The sequence below is a fragment of the Sander vitreus genome, chromosome 6 (genome assembly GCF_031162955.1).
Source record: "Sander vitreus isolate 19-12246 chromosome 6, sanVit1, whole genome shotgun sequence".
Classification (NCBI taxonomy): domain Eukaryota; kingdom Metazoa; phylum Chordata; class Actinopteri; order Perciformes; family Percidae; genus Sander; species Sander vitreus.
Window position 1 is genome coordinate 1154045 of NC_135860.1, and position 13855 is coordinate 1167899.

At 44.9% G+C, this 13855-nt stretch overlaps 1 protein-coding gene across 5 annotated transcripts in view; it reads right to left on the reverse strand.

Annotated features, from left to right (window-relative positions):
- dennd4b (DENN/MADD domain containing 4B) overlaps positions 1–13855 on the reverse strand; it is an 81201-nt gene that overhangs the window by 7312 nt on the left and 60034 nt on the right. For 4 of the 5 annotated variants that reach the window (XM_078251997.1, XM_078251999.1, XM_078251998.1 and 1 more), the window contains exons 17-28: positions 13700–13828; positions 12940–13084; positions 10913–11068; positions 10504–10741; positions 9344–9608; positions 9143–9262; positions 8730–8905; positions 8241–8397; positions 6221–6463; positions 4126–4222; positions 3113–3278; positions 333–391 (exon numbers count right to left, since the gene is read on the reverse strand). In XM_078251997.1, coding sequence (XP_078108123.1) covers positions 333–391; positions 3113–3278; positions 4126–4222; positions 6221–6463; positions 8241–8397; positions 8730–8905; positions 9143–9262; positions 9344–9608; positions 10504–10741; positions 10913–11068; positions 12940–13084; positions 13700–13828 — 1951 coding nt within the window. The remainder of the gene's footprint in view (positions 1–332; positions 392–3112; positions 3279–4125; positions 4223–6220; positions 6464–8240; positions 8398–8729; positions 8906–9142; positions 9263–9343; positions 9609–10503; positions 10742–10912; positions 11069–12939; positions 13085–13699; positions 13829–13855) is intronic. The other variant, XM_078251996.1, reaches the window with a different exon arrangement.

Consider the following 13855-nt stretch of genomic DNA (forward strand, 5'->3'; position numbering starts at 1 on the left):
TAAAATAGAGATTTGTTTTTACTTTACCCTCCGCCCCGACGACTAGCGTTATAAGCTAATTAGCGGTTTGTGATAAAACTGGTCACATTAGATTAGCATGAGAACAGATCCCAGAGAACGGTCGACTCGGGACACGCGTTGTTAACCCCTAGGTTCATTTGGCGCCGGATTTGTTCTTTAAGCTGCACAGTAACTTTAGTCTGTTTTTATGATCTTTATTTTAGGACAACATAAGTCGGTTGCATCCTGAGAAGAAGATGCTAAAATCCGACACATTGATGTGAAAACTGTCCCTGGTAAATAAATAAAACAGATACAAACCAGTGACTTACCGACACTGTCTTTGTCCATAGCTGCCAGAGTGAGGAAGAGGAACTCTCGGTACACACTCCTGTCAGACACAAAACACACACACACACAACATCCACTGTGATTCACAAACAATAAATAACAAAAACATCTGTAATATCACTGCATAAAAAGTTATACTTTAAAAAGGGACACATTTTACTTATTCAAATCGTATTCACGCTGCCCAAAAACTGTCCAGCGCTGTTACTTTTGCTCGAATAAAAGTAGCAATACTGCAGTGTAGAACTACTCCGTTACAAGTTGAAGTCCTGCAGTCAGGATTTTACTTAACTGAAAGTACAACATTGTTAATAAAGTGGTTTATGAGGGTATTTTGACATGATTGTTTAACACGGGTTGATGCATAGACTGTAGAAGTGAAGCCAAATCCTCTGGATCGGCCCCTGGTGTCTGGCTATAGTGTAGGTCATAAACCTACTGGGGGCTAGCCTGACAAGCCAGACCCACATCCAGATGTTGGGTCTGGGAACTCCCCATTGACGGAGCTCAATCCGAGGGGCGGGATAAACGGTTGTCTTTCAGATTCCCCCTTGCACGCAATAGGATAGCGCTCCAACCAATCAGAGCAACGCTAGTTGATAGATTAAACTTTAAACTGTGAACACATCTTCCTTTTTTAAGAATCTTTCTTTTTCTCAAAGAAAAGCTGAACTCCAAGTCTTCCAGAGTCGCGGCCAAAGCCGATTCCAAAGACAGCTGTTCACCAGCAGCAGCAGCAGCCATAAGCCCCGCCCACCGACTCTATACACGATAGTAGAGGAGAGTAGGGTAGAGCAGCAGTCAGTAGGAGAGAGTAGGGGAGAGCAGCAGGCAGTAGGAGAGAGCAGCAGGCAGTAGGGGAGAGCAGCAGGCAGTAGGGGAGAGCAGCAGGCAGTAGGGGAGAGCAGCAGGCAGTAGGGGAGAGCAGCAGTCAGTAGGAGAGAGCAGCAGTCAGTAGGAGAGAGCAGCAGTCAGTAGAGAGCAGCAGTCAGTAGAGAGCAGCAGGCAGTAGAGAGCAGCAGTCAGTAGGAGAGAGCAGCAGTCAGTAGGAGAGAGCAGCAGTCAGAGCAGCAGTCAGTAGGAGAGAGTAGGGGAGAGCAGCAGGCAGTGGGAGAGTAGGGGAAAGCAGCAGGCAGTAGGGGAGAGCAGCAGTCAGTAGGAGAGAGCAGCAGTCAGTAGGGGAGAGCAGCAGTCAGTAGGGGAGAGCAGCAGCAGTCAGTAGGGGAGAGCAGCAGTCAGTAGGGGAGAGCAGCAGTCAGTAGGGGAGAGCAGCAGTCAGTAGAGGAGAGCAGCAGTCAGTAGGGGAGAGCAGCAGTCAGTAGGGGAGAGCAGCAGGCAGTAGGAGAGAGCAGCAGTCAGTAGGGGAGAGCAGCAGTCAGTAGGGGAGAGCAGCAGTCAGTAGGGGAGAGCAGCAGTCAGTAGGGGAGAGCAGCAGTCAGTAGGGGAGAGCAGCAGTCAGTTGAAAAAACTCACACAGAGAGAGGATACGAGAGGATGTACCTTTGTACAAACCAATCAATTATCAGTATCTGGAGACACAGCTCACGTATGTGATGACGACAGGACGTAGTTTTGTCACGTATAGATCTTTAGTGCGCTTGCATAACTTCAGTGTGAAACCAAAACTTACCGGATCAAATGTAGACAATGTCACAAAAACATGAACCTTGGTCTGGACTTTCAGGTGTGAAAGCCCCCCTAGTCGTGCAACAGAAAACTCAGATTGGACAGATAGTCTAGCTAGCTGTCTGGATTTACCCTGCAGAGATCTGAGGAGCAGTTAACCATAGTCCTCACAAATCCGCCGGAGGTTAGAACGCCAACACAGAGACAGAGGAAGGGGACGCACATCTGGCAAAAAGACATGCATCCGGCGGAATGGAGCAATCCCGGAAGTGGTACGTTGTGGATATAAACTAGCTGTAGTGTAATGAGTAGAGGTGGGTTTTCAATCTAGATTTAAAATGTCAACTGAGTGAGCTTCTTTAACACGTAGTGGGAGGCCAATCCACAGATGAGGGGCCCGGTAGAAGAATGCGCTATAAGCAACAGATTTTTTGTTTACTAGGGGAATAACCAGAAGACCAGCATCAAGGGAGCAGAGAGAGCGTGCCAGGGTATATGGTGTGATAAGCTCAGATAAAACAGGTGCTGCGAGTCCTTGCAGGGCCTTATATGTTAAAAGAAGAACCTTAAAGGTCCATTGTGTAGGAATTTCTCCCATATAGCGTTGAGATCATATATCGCAATCAACTCTCTCGCGCCACGCAGTTCAAAGTACATATTACAGCTACGGTAGCCTTCACGCTCCAAAAAGCTGGTCTCTTGCTCTTTTCAATATCCTTTTCTTTTTCTGGGCGAAGAAGGTGTACGTAAGGTACGTGTGGTCCTCCATGTTTCCTTCTTCAGGAAGCTACGATACCCATTAGCAGCATTAGCAGCAGCTGTGAGTTTATAATGTGACAGTGAAAACGTGAAAGGTGGAGCAGTATGTCCTGTATGTCCCTTACCGGCTAACGTATTCCAAGATGGAGCGTGAATATGGAGCGTCTACCCCAGTTCATGCAAACGCAAATGTAAAATGTCAAGCCAAAAGGAATACTTGGAATTGATGGTGGTGGTAAATATTCATGAAAAAGGACACGTTTGTGAACGGGCAACACAGATGTTGATAATGAACAACTGAACACGTTACACACTGGGACTTTAAAACCAGTGACACACACTAACAAATCTTTGCAGTTTAAACGTTGAAGCCCACCTCTGTGTCGAGGCGGAGCCCGGCTGTTTGGCCAGCGTGTCCAGGAAGAGCGTGATGGCTTTGTGCACCTCGTTCATGCCAACCCAGCGCAGCACCTCCGCCAGAAAGGACAGGGTGAACGGGTGGTTGTGTCTCCGCCAGCTGTGGCTTCTCATCGGGACGCCCTCTGGTGGCCGGAGGAATCACATGAAGGAGTTAAAGACAATTACAGTGGAGGTTCTTGTTCCTGTGTATCAGTGAGTGTGAGATGTGTGGTTAGTCCCTATGTTTTCTCGCCTTGCAGATTTCCTTGGATTGGGGTGGCACCTAAATCGTGGTTGCAGCTGCTGCCGTGGTCCTGCTCTACGCCCTGCTACGCCCTGCACTGCTACTACTACACTGAACAAAATTATAAACGCAAACACTTTTATTTTTGCCCCCATTTTTCATGAGCTGAACTCAAAGATCTACGACTTTTTATATGTACACAAAAGGCCTATTTCTCTCAAATATTGTTCTCAAATCTGTCTAAATCTGTGTCAGTGAGCACTTCTCCTTTGCCGAGATAATCCATCCACCTCACAGGTGTGGCATATCAAGATGCTGATTAGACAGCAGGATTATTGCACAGGTGTCCCTTAGGCTGGCCCATTTGAGAGAAATAGGCCTTTTGTGTACATAGAAAAAGTCGTAGATCTTTGAGTTCAGCTCATGAAAAATGGGGGCAAAAACAAAAGCGTTGCATTTATAATTTTGTTCAGTGCATTTCTTGTCAGTTCTATTATCTTTATTGTCACTGTGCATCCTACCAACTGCTATAATTATTATGAATCTTATTTCTCTATATCTCTATATCTGTATCGGTGTCTCTGTGGCCCAACAGCAGTGGCAGATGTCCGCCCACCAAGAGTCAGGGTCTGTCCGAGGTTTCTGCCTGTTAAAAGGAAGTTTTGGTCTAGACCTACTCCATCTGTAAAGTGTGCTGAGATAACTTCTGTTATGATTGGACACTAAAATTGAATTGTTTGTCTTACTGTGGATCCTCCAGAGGATGTAGAGCGGCGGCCACTGGTCTGTGTCGGGGGTCAGGGTGTCCCAGAGGAGCCGCACCCTCACGGCCGAGTTGTCCGACTGGGAAAAGCACAACACACACACAATGAGATTACAGAGTCTGTGGATCAGAGCGTTGCTGTCTTTCATCTCACCCTAACTTTATGTCACTGGTGTCAATGTGTGAAAGGGGAAACTCCTGACAATTACCAGACATTGTATGACCAACAGCTTATAAAACCATGTTTGGTTTTATTCAAAAGCAGAATAAGCATTTGTTTCTATCCGGTACAGAAGCATGTGATGACACTTGGGATGAGATCACTCTACAATTATTGATGCCAGTAGTTTTTTGTACAGATATTTTGATCTTTATGTCCCATTCAAAATTTCCCTTCTGGGGTTTTCCTCTGCTGTAAAAAAAATATCCCGCCGATCAGAGTTATACGTTAAATAAAAACGATAAAACTTCTGAAATATAAACATTTCTCTCCGACTCTTCATATCTACGACCGCTGGAATCACGATTTCAAATACAAACAACAAAACATTTTCAATGAATTCATATCTAAATGTAAGTGATTTAATGACTTAAAGGTGCTCTAATCATGAACTTATTGTCCTTCCGTCAAAATCTTAAATTAACTTTTTTTTATGGGCTTTTTTTTTGCTCATTGGCCCCCAACGTCGACTTCAAGGCACCTAACCCCAACTTTAACCTTAACCTTAACCATAACCTTAACCATAACCATTGCCTAGTCCTAGTCCCTGCTAGGCAGCGCTGCCTGGAAGGCGACATTGGGGGCTTAAAACACCAAACATCCTTTTTTCAGACGTTTTTGACACTTTATTCAACTCTTTGTTTTATTTATGGTCAATAAGCCTCATTTAAATGATGGTATAGCTATTTTTTTAGTTAAAAAAATGTATGAATTATGTTGACTGACATTTAAGATTGAAGGACGTTGAGTTTATGTCAAAGTTTTAGTCAAATGCTACAAAAGTCAATGGAAGTAATCATTCATTTTACCTGTGAAGAATGTGGTATGGGTTCCAGACAACGTACATGCACGCATCCAAGTTATTTTGGGGCAATTTGGTTGTAAGAAACCCATATTTCTGATATTAAAAACTAAAAATGGGTCAAATTTCACTCGAGTTAACCCTCGTGTTGTCTTCAACCTGCAACTTTGTGTTTTTCTGGGTCGAAATTTCAACATTCTGTTGGTCTTTTTCTACACTTTCCTCAACGTTTTTGTCCATTTTATTCCAATTATTTTGTCACATTCTTTCAAATTTTTTGGTGTTTTTTTAATTACGTTTTTGTCCACTTTTTAACAAGTTTTGTGTCACTTTTTCTAATGTATTTTTGCACTTTTTTTGACCAGTTTTTGTCAACTTTGGTGATGTTTTTGATGGTTTTTTTGTCACTTTTTCTAATTCTTTTGGTCCCTTTTTTAAATTTTTGTTTTGTTTTTTTCCTGCGTTTTTGTAGCTTTTTCCAACATTTGTCACTTTGTTCAACGTTCTTTTGTCAAAGTCCTGATATAGAAAGTTGCTGTAAATGGGTCAAATTTGACCTGAGGACAACAGGTTGATTTTTTTGGGGGCATTTCCCCCTTTAATGGATAGGACAGCTGAGATATGAAAGGGAGGAGAGGGGGGAAGACATGCAAGAACAGGTCGGACTCGAACCCTGGACCTTCTGCGTCGAGGAATAAACCTCTACATATGTGTGCCCACTCTACCAACTGAGCTATCCCGGCCACTAAACATGCTTGTTTTTTCTTTGGAAGTGAACATTTCTCTACTTTGGAAACCTTTACTTTTTAAGAGAGGTGCACGTCGTAGGGCGTAGGGTCGGTATCTCCACGTACCTACGTATGTCGCCACAGCGTAGATTTAAAGCAGAAGCATATATCGGCCTTTAACCTCACAACGGCTCTGCGTAGCTCTTACGTACAACCATAAATCCGCCTTAAGGCACAAATGTTGGGAAATGTAGCTTCCGTCTGTGGGGATGAGGGCCGTTAACGCTCCTCTGTAAAGCGTCCCAGCGACCTGTATGCTACCGCTAACCTGTGTGAGCTGGCTGACCATCGGCGAGGCTCGGACCAGCTGCAGCAGGTTGCTGGGCAGGCCGAGGCGCTGGAAGTACCAGACCAGGTTCCAGAAGATGATGGAGTGCTTGTCCAGGAACTGGGGCTTGGCCAGGACCGCGTCGCCCTCGTTCTCCAGCAGACTCTCCAGCTCCTTCCTCAGGACCAGAGGACTCAGGTAGGCCACTGTCTCCTGCAGGGGCGTGGCGCCCGCCGACGAACCCTGGGGGAGGAGAGCCGTACAGACTGTCAGCGAGACGGGAAGCGTGGAGAGCAGGGCTGAAATGGTTCCTCAAGTAACTCGAGTAATTACTAAATATCATTGTTGCAATTTTTTTTGCATTAAAAGGTCCAGTGTGTAACGTGTTTAGTTGTTCATTATAAAAATCTGTGTTGCACGTTCCATTTACCACCACCATCAATCCCAAGTATTCCTTTTGGCTTGAAATGTAACATTTGCGTTTGCATGAACTGGGGTAGACGCTCCATATTCATGCTCCATCTTGAAATACGTTAGCCGGGAAGGGACATACAGGACATACTGCTCCGCCTTTCATGTTTTCACTGTCACATGATAAACTCACAGCTGCTGCTAATGCTGCTAACGGGTATCGTAGCTTCCTGAAGAAGGAAACATGGAGGACCACACTTATTCAAAATCCAGATTTCTTCTTTTTCACCCAGAAAAAGAAAAGGATATTGAAAAGTGCAAGGGACCGGCTTTTTGGAGCGTGAAGGCTACCGTAGCTGTAATACGTACTTTGAACTGCGTGGTGTGAGAGAGCTGATTGATATATGATCTCAACGCTAGACGGGAGACATTCCCACACATTGGACCTTTAAGGCTTTGTATAATCCATTTGACTATATAGTTTTTTTTTTATTTATTTATTTCTGTGTCATGCCAAACAGTTGGCCCATCCAAGGGCGTAACTTTGGGTTCGACATTGGGGGGGTTGAGATGTCCACTTTTGAGCAAAATTGAAATTTTGTGTGTCAAACACTTCATTTTCTGCATTCTGGTGAATTGTTATGCAACAATTCATGGTGCAAACGTCTATTTATGTAAAGGAAGTTATAATAGGTTTTTTAGGGTGGTTTGCACTGGGCAGTTTTGACTATTGGGGGGGAGGGGGGTTGTAAATTAGGCCAATGGGCCTATCCTATATGGGTTTACAAGACACCACTAGCCAAATTAACAGACATCTTCCGGTCTCGCATACAGAAATCATGTGGAGAAATACATGAAGAACAGAAAACTTAATACATACTGTGTAAATATACTTATACTGTTTGTACCTATACTTATCTTGTTTAATATTCCATCTAAAGAATGTGTGACGTGCACCAACAACACCAAAACTAATTCCTTGTACTTGGCAATAAAACCCTTTCTGATTCTGAAAAAGAGCTTTTTCTAATCTTCTTTCCATCTTTTTGGTTTGGTGCACAATTAGGCGGGCCAAAATGTATTGTGAACCTAAATTGAGATATATATATATATATATATATATATATATATATATATATATATATATATGCTATGATATAGTATTTGTTTCAGTTTCTTTGTTAAACCATTTGCATCCAACCTGCTGTTTTAGTACTTCTGTCTTTCATGTGTTAATCATGGAAGCCGAGTGACCTTGCAAAGAGCACAGGATGCGTCCCTGAGGGCAGAGCACATAATGTGGAGGAGATGCTGGGCCTGACCAGAGATAAGAAGAAAAGCTACTGATTGCATGAACCGAATACAAGTAACTAACTTGACTCCCACCTCCTTTAAAGAGACACTGTTGAGAACAATCTTCAGTCATTTTCTGTACTTGCTGAAGTGCTGTAAACTGAGTCTACTTGCTGCAAGTAAACTAACTTTAAGAGAACTCCAGTGATTTTGTCCATTCTTTGATAATTAATTATCCTAACAATATGCGGGCCGGATACAATTTTGCAAGGGGCAGGATTTGAGTTTGACACGTGTGATTTAGAGAGTGTGTTACCGTGATGGTTCTGTTGTTCTCCGAGTAGCTGCTGGTCTCGGAGCTCGAGTCTTCACTCAGACCGTTACACTGGTGTCGCAGCGAGGCCTCCTGACCACTGGGGGGCCGCATGGCGCTCTCCACCTTGTCCTCCGCGTTCCAGTTGGTGGGCTCCACACTAACGGGACAAAGACAAGGGACGTGTTTGGACTCGCCTACTTACAGTGGTTCTCAAACTCTTTGAACTGGGTTTTTTTTTTTAAGTACCCCCTGACCAGCACCAATCAGTTTTGGTAGAAAAACAACGTCTATATAAAGAGGAACAATACAGCGATGTTATCTTTATTATTGTACAGGTTTTTATACACCAAATAGTTTTGATTTCTTGTTTTTTTTAAAAACCTCATATTTTTATGACAGGCTGGTTTTATTGTTTTGTAAAGCACTTTGTAACAGGGGAGTCTGAAAAGTGCTCTATAACGGCCCTTAAGGGTGTTGTGAAGTGTGTACCTGCAGACTGGTCCGAGATCACAGATCTCAGCGTTCAGGTGGGGGACGAAGGACGTGCAGCAGAACGGGCACGACGAGTTCAGGTTGGAGTCGTCCGACGTCCAGCCGGCCATGATCTCCTCGTCGTAAACCAACGAGTTACAGCTGTGACACAGGGAGCAGCTGGACATCAGGACCTGGACAAACAGAGGGGGGAGAGAGAGAGAGAGAGAGAGAGAGAGAGAGAGAGAGAGAGAGAGAAAGAGCCATGTCAACAGCTTAGTTAGAATATTGTCTTTTATTAGAATAAGGGCAAGAACCTGAATAATGATGTGCACGTTAACATAGTCAGTGACACAAAGGAGATGAGGCAAACCAACAACAAACTAATCAAGAACCCAATAAAATCACTTCCTGAGAAACGACGGGTTTACCTCGAGCCCCGCCCCCTCGAGCCCCACCCCCTCTTGGTTGGCGTCCCAGGACCGGCGCAGAGGATAGGCCGGACTGGGCATGTCCGTCAAGTCGAGGTCACTTCCTACTAACAACGAACTCTGAGAGAAGACAACATGGATTCAGATTAATGAGCAAACAACTGCCTGAACAGGATGAAAACATCTTAAAAATGGACGAACCTCTGAGGTAGCGCTGACCAGCTTCTCCTTGGCTTTCAGCAGTGTATCAGCCACTTGAGCTTTCCGAGACTGCCTCTGTTCAGACACCCTTTGCCCTATCCCTCCTCCTCCGCTGGCGGCTCGGCGACTAGACCCTCTGTGTCTGGTGGGAGTGAGAAGCTGCTGGAGTTTCCCTGCCAGTCCTCCTCGGCTCGGGGACGAGACGTTGTTGTAGTTCTCGTCTACCACTTTATTCCTGCCGGCCGAGTCTAGAGTCGCTGCAGGTCTGCGGTTTAAAGGGCAATGGATGGAAGACGTGAGGTAAACAGGGCTGAAACAGGCCGTAGAGGGTAGGGTCGGGTGCATATGCTATTTAAACGACGCGGGCGCTGGATGGGAAATTGACAACTGAGTCGGTCTTACAGAGCCGACGGCCAAAACGGCGGCAGAAAATGCAGTTGGGCTGATCAGTCTCCCCAAATTGGTCCAAAAAGTGCCTCAGAACACACCAAACAGACGAGATGTAATACGTCTCCGTAACAGTAGGCGGCGCTAATCTGTATTGTCTCCCAAAAATGAAAACCGGCAGCTGATTGGACGAACGCGTCACGTGGGTCTGGTTTCTCCGGAAATTCAAAGCCAGACTGTCATGGCGGCTCGTTCAGAATCCGATCTCATATTGTCCTAAAATAGTTCACTGAAACGTGTTTCTGAAAACATCTGAAGAGAGAAACAGGCCGTGCAGCTGCTGAATCTGTCTTCATTTCAGATCAACAAAGGTCAGTTTAAAAGATGGTAGTCAGATTTTGAGAGACTCTAGTCACGCTCATCCCGCTCCCCGTTTCCTGGTTAGCTCTCCACCAATCAGATGGGTCATTGAGTCTGACTGCTGCCGATTATACATGTCAAATCGGCCCAAATGAAGGCCGACGGCCCCTCGGACGGACGACGGCACGGAACACACCGAACAGACTCGAGTCACCGACCTCGCCAGACTGTCAGACGGCCGATTATCGGCTCGGTGTGTCCGGGCCTTTGAACTAGCAAAGACACTCGCGTCGGGCTTTGTGCTGCGCCGGGTGCGAGACAGGACCCAAAAACTCCTTGTAGTAACTTTAACATCCATTTACGATTACTGAATTTAAAAAGTGACTAAAAGTGATTTTCTGTTCGTAACTGACCTGTAGTCTCTCTCTGCCGGCTGGCAGCTGCAGTCCGGCTCCAAGTCGGCCGACTCTGCACACTCTTTGTAGAAGGTGGAGAGGCAGACCTGGCTCCGCCGAACCAGAACACCCCCGGAGGGCGCCGGAGGCGGGGTGGAGGTGTCTCTGCGTCCCATCGGAGGCTTGCGGGAGACGGTGTCACCGCAGCCGTTGGTCCCCGTGTTACGGAGGATGGTCTTCTTGCAGAGCTTCACCTCTGTGAGAAGGGAAGAAGAGAGAGAGACGAGTCAAAAACACGGGACATAAGAGCCAGCTTAGAGGAACATTGTCGTCATCGTAATGAAAGGCAAAAACTGGAATATCGTGCGCATGTAAACGTAGTCGGTGCAGGTGAGGGAGAGGAGTTGTGCTGCAGATCGTGTCTCACTGTCTGTCGGCGTCTTCATGCTGTTCAGACTGCTGCTCTTCACCATCGAGCCCGGCAGAGACTCGTGACTGGAGCTTTCCGATAGGCCGCTCCAACTGGACTGGCGAATCAGAGTCGAGTGGGGGTGGGGCATCTGATCGGGGTCCAACGTCGCTTCTTTCAAAGAACACGGACAGAATAACTTAGATTGTGATGTGATACATGTCATTTATTATCTATTATCTAAACATATTAACTTATATATTAATTTATGCAGGAAAACATTTTTTAAATCTGCAGATTTGAGGTCAGGATGAGGTTTGTAATCACGCTGTTCTGAAGCTACTTTGGTAACGGAGACAGAATGTGGAAGAAGTACTCAGATCCTTTACTGCAGTAAAAGTACTTATACCAGACTGTGAAAATACTACTCTACAAGGAAAAGTCCTGCATTCAAACCGCGCATCTCTATAAAGTTTGATCCGAGAGGCTTTATTTAGCTTCAAAAGTCCAATATGTAATATATTTACTGTAATAAATCCAAAAATGACCCCAATGCGTCATCAGATATTAAGGAAACATGCTAAGCTGAAATACTATCTATTCTGACAACAATGCTAATGCCAGTATTTTCTCCTTTTGACATTTCCGTTCCGTGACGTGTGGGAAGTGTGTTGTTATCAACTGCCCAGTTTGTCAGCCAGATATGTATGCCAGATATACCTGTAAACACGTAAACCCAGCACGCTACGGCTGTGAGGTTAGTACAGCCATGAAAGCAGCAAACAAACGAACAGGATCAACGGAGATTGATTTTACCTGACAAAACAAACGGCATGTTTCTAATAGTTGCGTGATCAGACACGTAACAAACCCGTCTGGGTAAATATTGGAGATGTATTTGAAAGATGGAGACAGCTTAGAGCCCAAAAGGACGCAGAGTTGGCTAATGTCCTCCTGAACAGGTAAGCGTTAGCTTCAGGCTAATTTATCACAGCTACTACGGACGAGCATTTTATGTCATTTCATTATATTTCAATTATATAGCTAGAGTACCCGAGTTGGTTACTCGCAAAAACAATTGAGACACAGCCAGTGAAGTGATCCCGACTGGTCCTGGCTAACGCCGCCATGCTAACCCTGCTAACTGCTAACGTTACCGGAGGACCAGGCAAGCAGCCACGGCTGTTTACAACGTGTAGCCTGTTCAGGGGCCGTAGCCGACAACGGTGGGTTATTTGAAGCCAAGGGGGGGGGGGGCTGTAAATCGGAAAGAGAGGACCGTGAGTTTGCAGTGTGTTTAGCGATTGTTGCTGTAATTCTAAGCCAATAAAGTGTGTTCAGTCGGGTGGAAAAGGATGGCGAGGTAGTGGTATTTTTAGCGGTTCTTATCGTAATTATAAGCCGAAAAAGTGTGTCTGTCAGTCGGGTGCAGAGCTCCAGGTGAACACAGGCTTTTATGACTGTCAATATAGCCAGCATCTAACGTTAGCTACTCCGCTGTGCTGTGGAGTAATGTCTGGCTATGTGAGACAAGCGTCTAGCAACATTGTTGTGGATGCTGCGGTCTCAGCCTGGCAACCAACGTAAACTTTGAGTCTGGGGAGGAGGGGGGCGGAGGAGACGACTCTCTCCAGTATTTTGAATTTGTACTGCAGTAACTATTTTAAACACTAGCTGTCAGTATTACTTATTGCACCTTTAAGAAGGAGGAGAAGTTTCTCCATCACCCTTCAGTTTATCACAAAACATTCAACATCAACACATCTGGAGATCCGTTGTTTTCACTGGACAGGAAGGGGAGGAAGGAAAAACTGTCATCTGGAAAGTAACTACAACTGTAAAAAGTACAATATCTATAGGGCTGGGTACTGAATTTGATACTTTTTAGGCACCGACTGAATTACAAACTTAATATCGAGTATCAAATACTCGATACCCAGCCCTAAATATTTACCTCTGAGATTTAGGGTACAAGTAGAAAGGAGCAGAACATGGAAAGAAAAAGTGCAAGTACATAAAAAAACTATGTATGATTATTCACTGACCTCCACGTGAGCCCACTGATCCGCTCTTCTGACGGTGTTTGATTGGCTGTCTGAACTGGGCCACAGCCAATAGGACGTTCCTCAGCTTGGCCCAGCGGAGACGTCCTCCCTGACTGGTGGACGGCCACTTGCTCTCCAGCACCGCCTGAGGACATTAGTTTTAGTTTATTAGTTTATTGTGTTTCACATAACATTAAAAAAAAAACTAATTACATTGAAGAAATACAAAAATACATGCAAGGGTGTTGTAGAAACCTGTAACGGCTTGTATAAGAAAAACACAAGCAAAGGACGTACACACATGTAGACATACATAATGAAAAAATTGATTTCAAGTTTTAGTGTACAAATATGTGTAGAGAAACAGAAATACTTTCCATATTTACAGTAAAAACAACAGTTTTCTAAGAGTTATCTTTGTTTTAGGCGATGGGAGTGAGAATGTGTTGGAAAATGACATTTTCATTCCACAAAATAACTCCACAAAATACTGACATCTGACATCTCTGATCTGCAGAAATTGACAAAGTGTAGTCAAATACATGTTTTGTTTCCATTAGTCTGAAAGAAGACATGTTATGGAAAATAAATAGCCCAAAATAATCTGTTTTTACAATGTTTTTGCCTGCAGTAACTTCGTGAAATACTGTTTGTAAAGCCTCTCTCTCCGTTGTCTCGGCTGCAAACGACTGCTGAGGACAGAGCCTGTGTGTGTGTGTGTGTGTGTGTGTGTGTGTGTGTGTGCGCTATATTTGTGGACCTTGTTGTAGTATCCGTAGGTGATGGTGTTGGGTGTGATTCCAGCCTTCTTCATCTCCAGCAGGACTCGAACGGCGAGGACCGGCTGACCGTACTGACCGCACAGCTGCATCAGGACCCTGTAACACACCTGAAACACACACACAACAACAACACA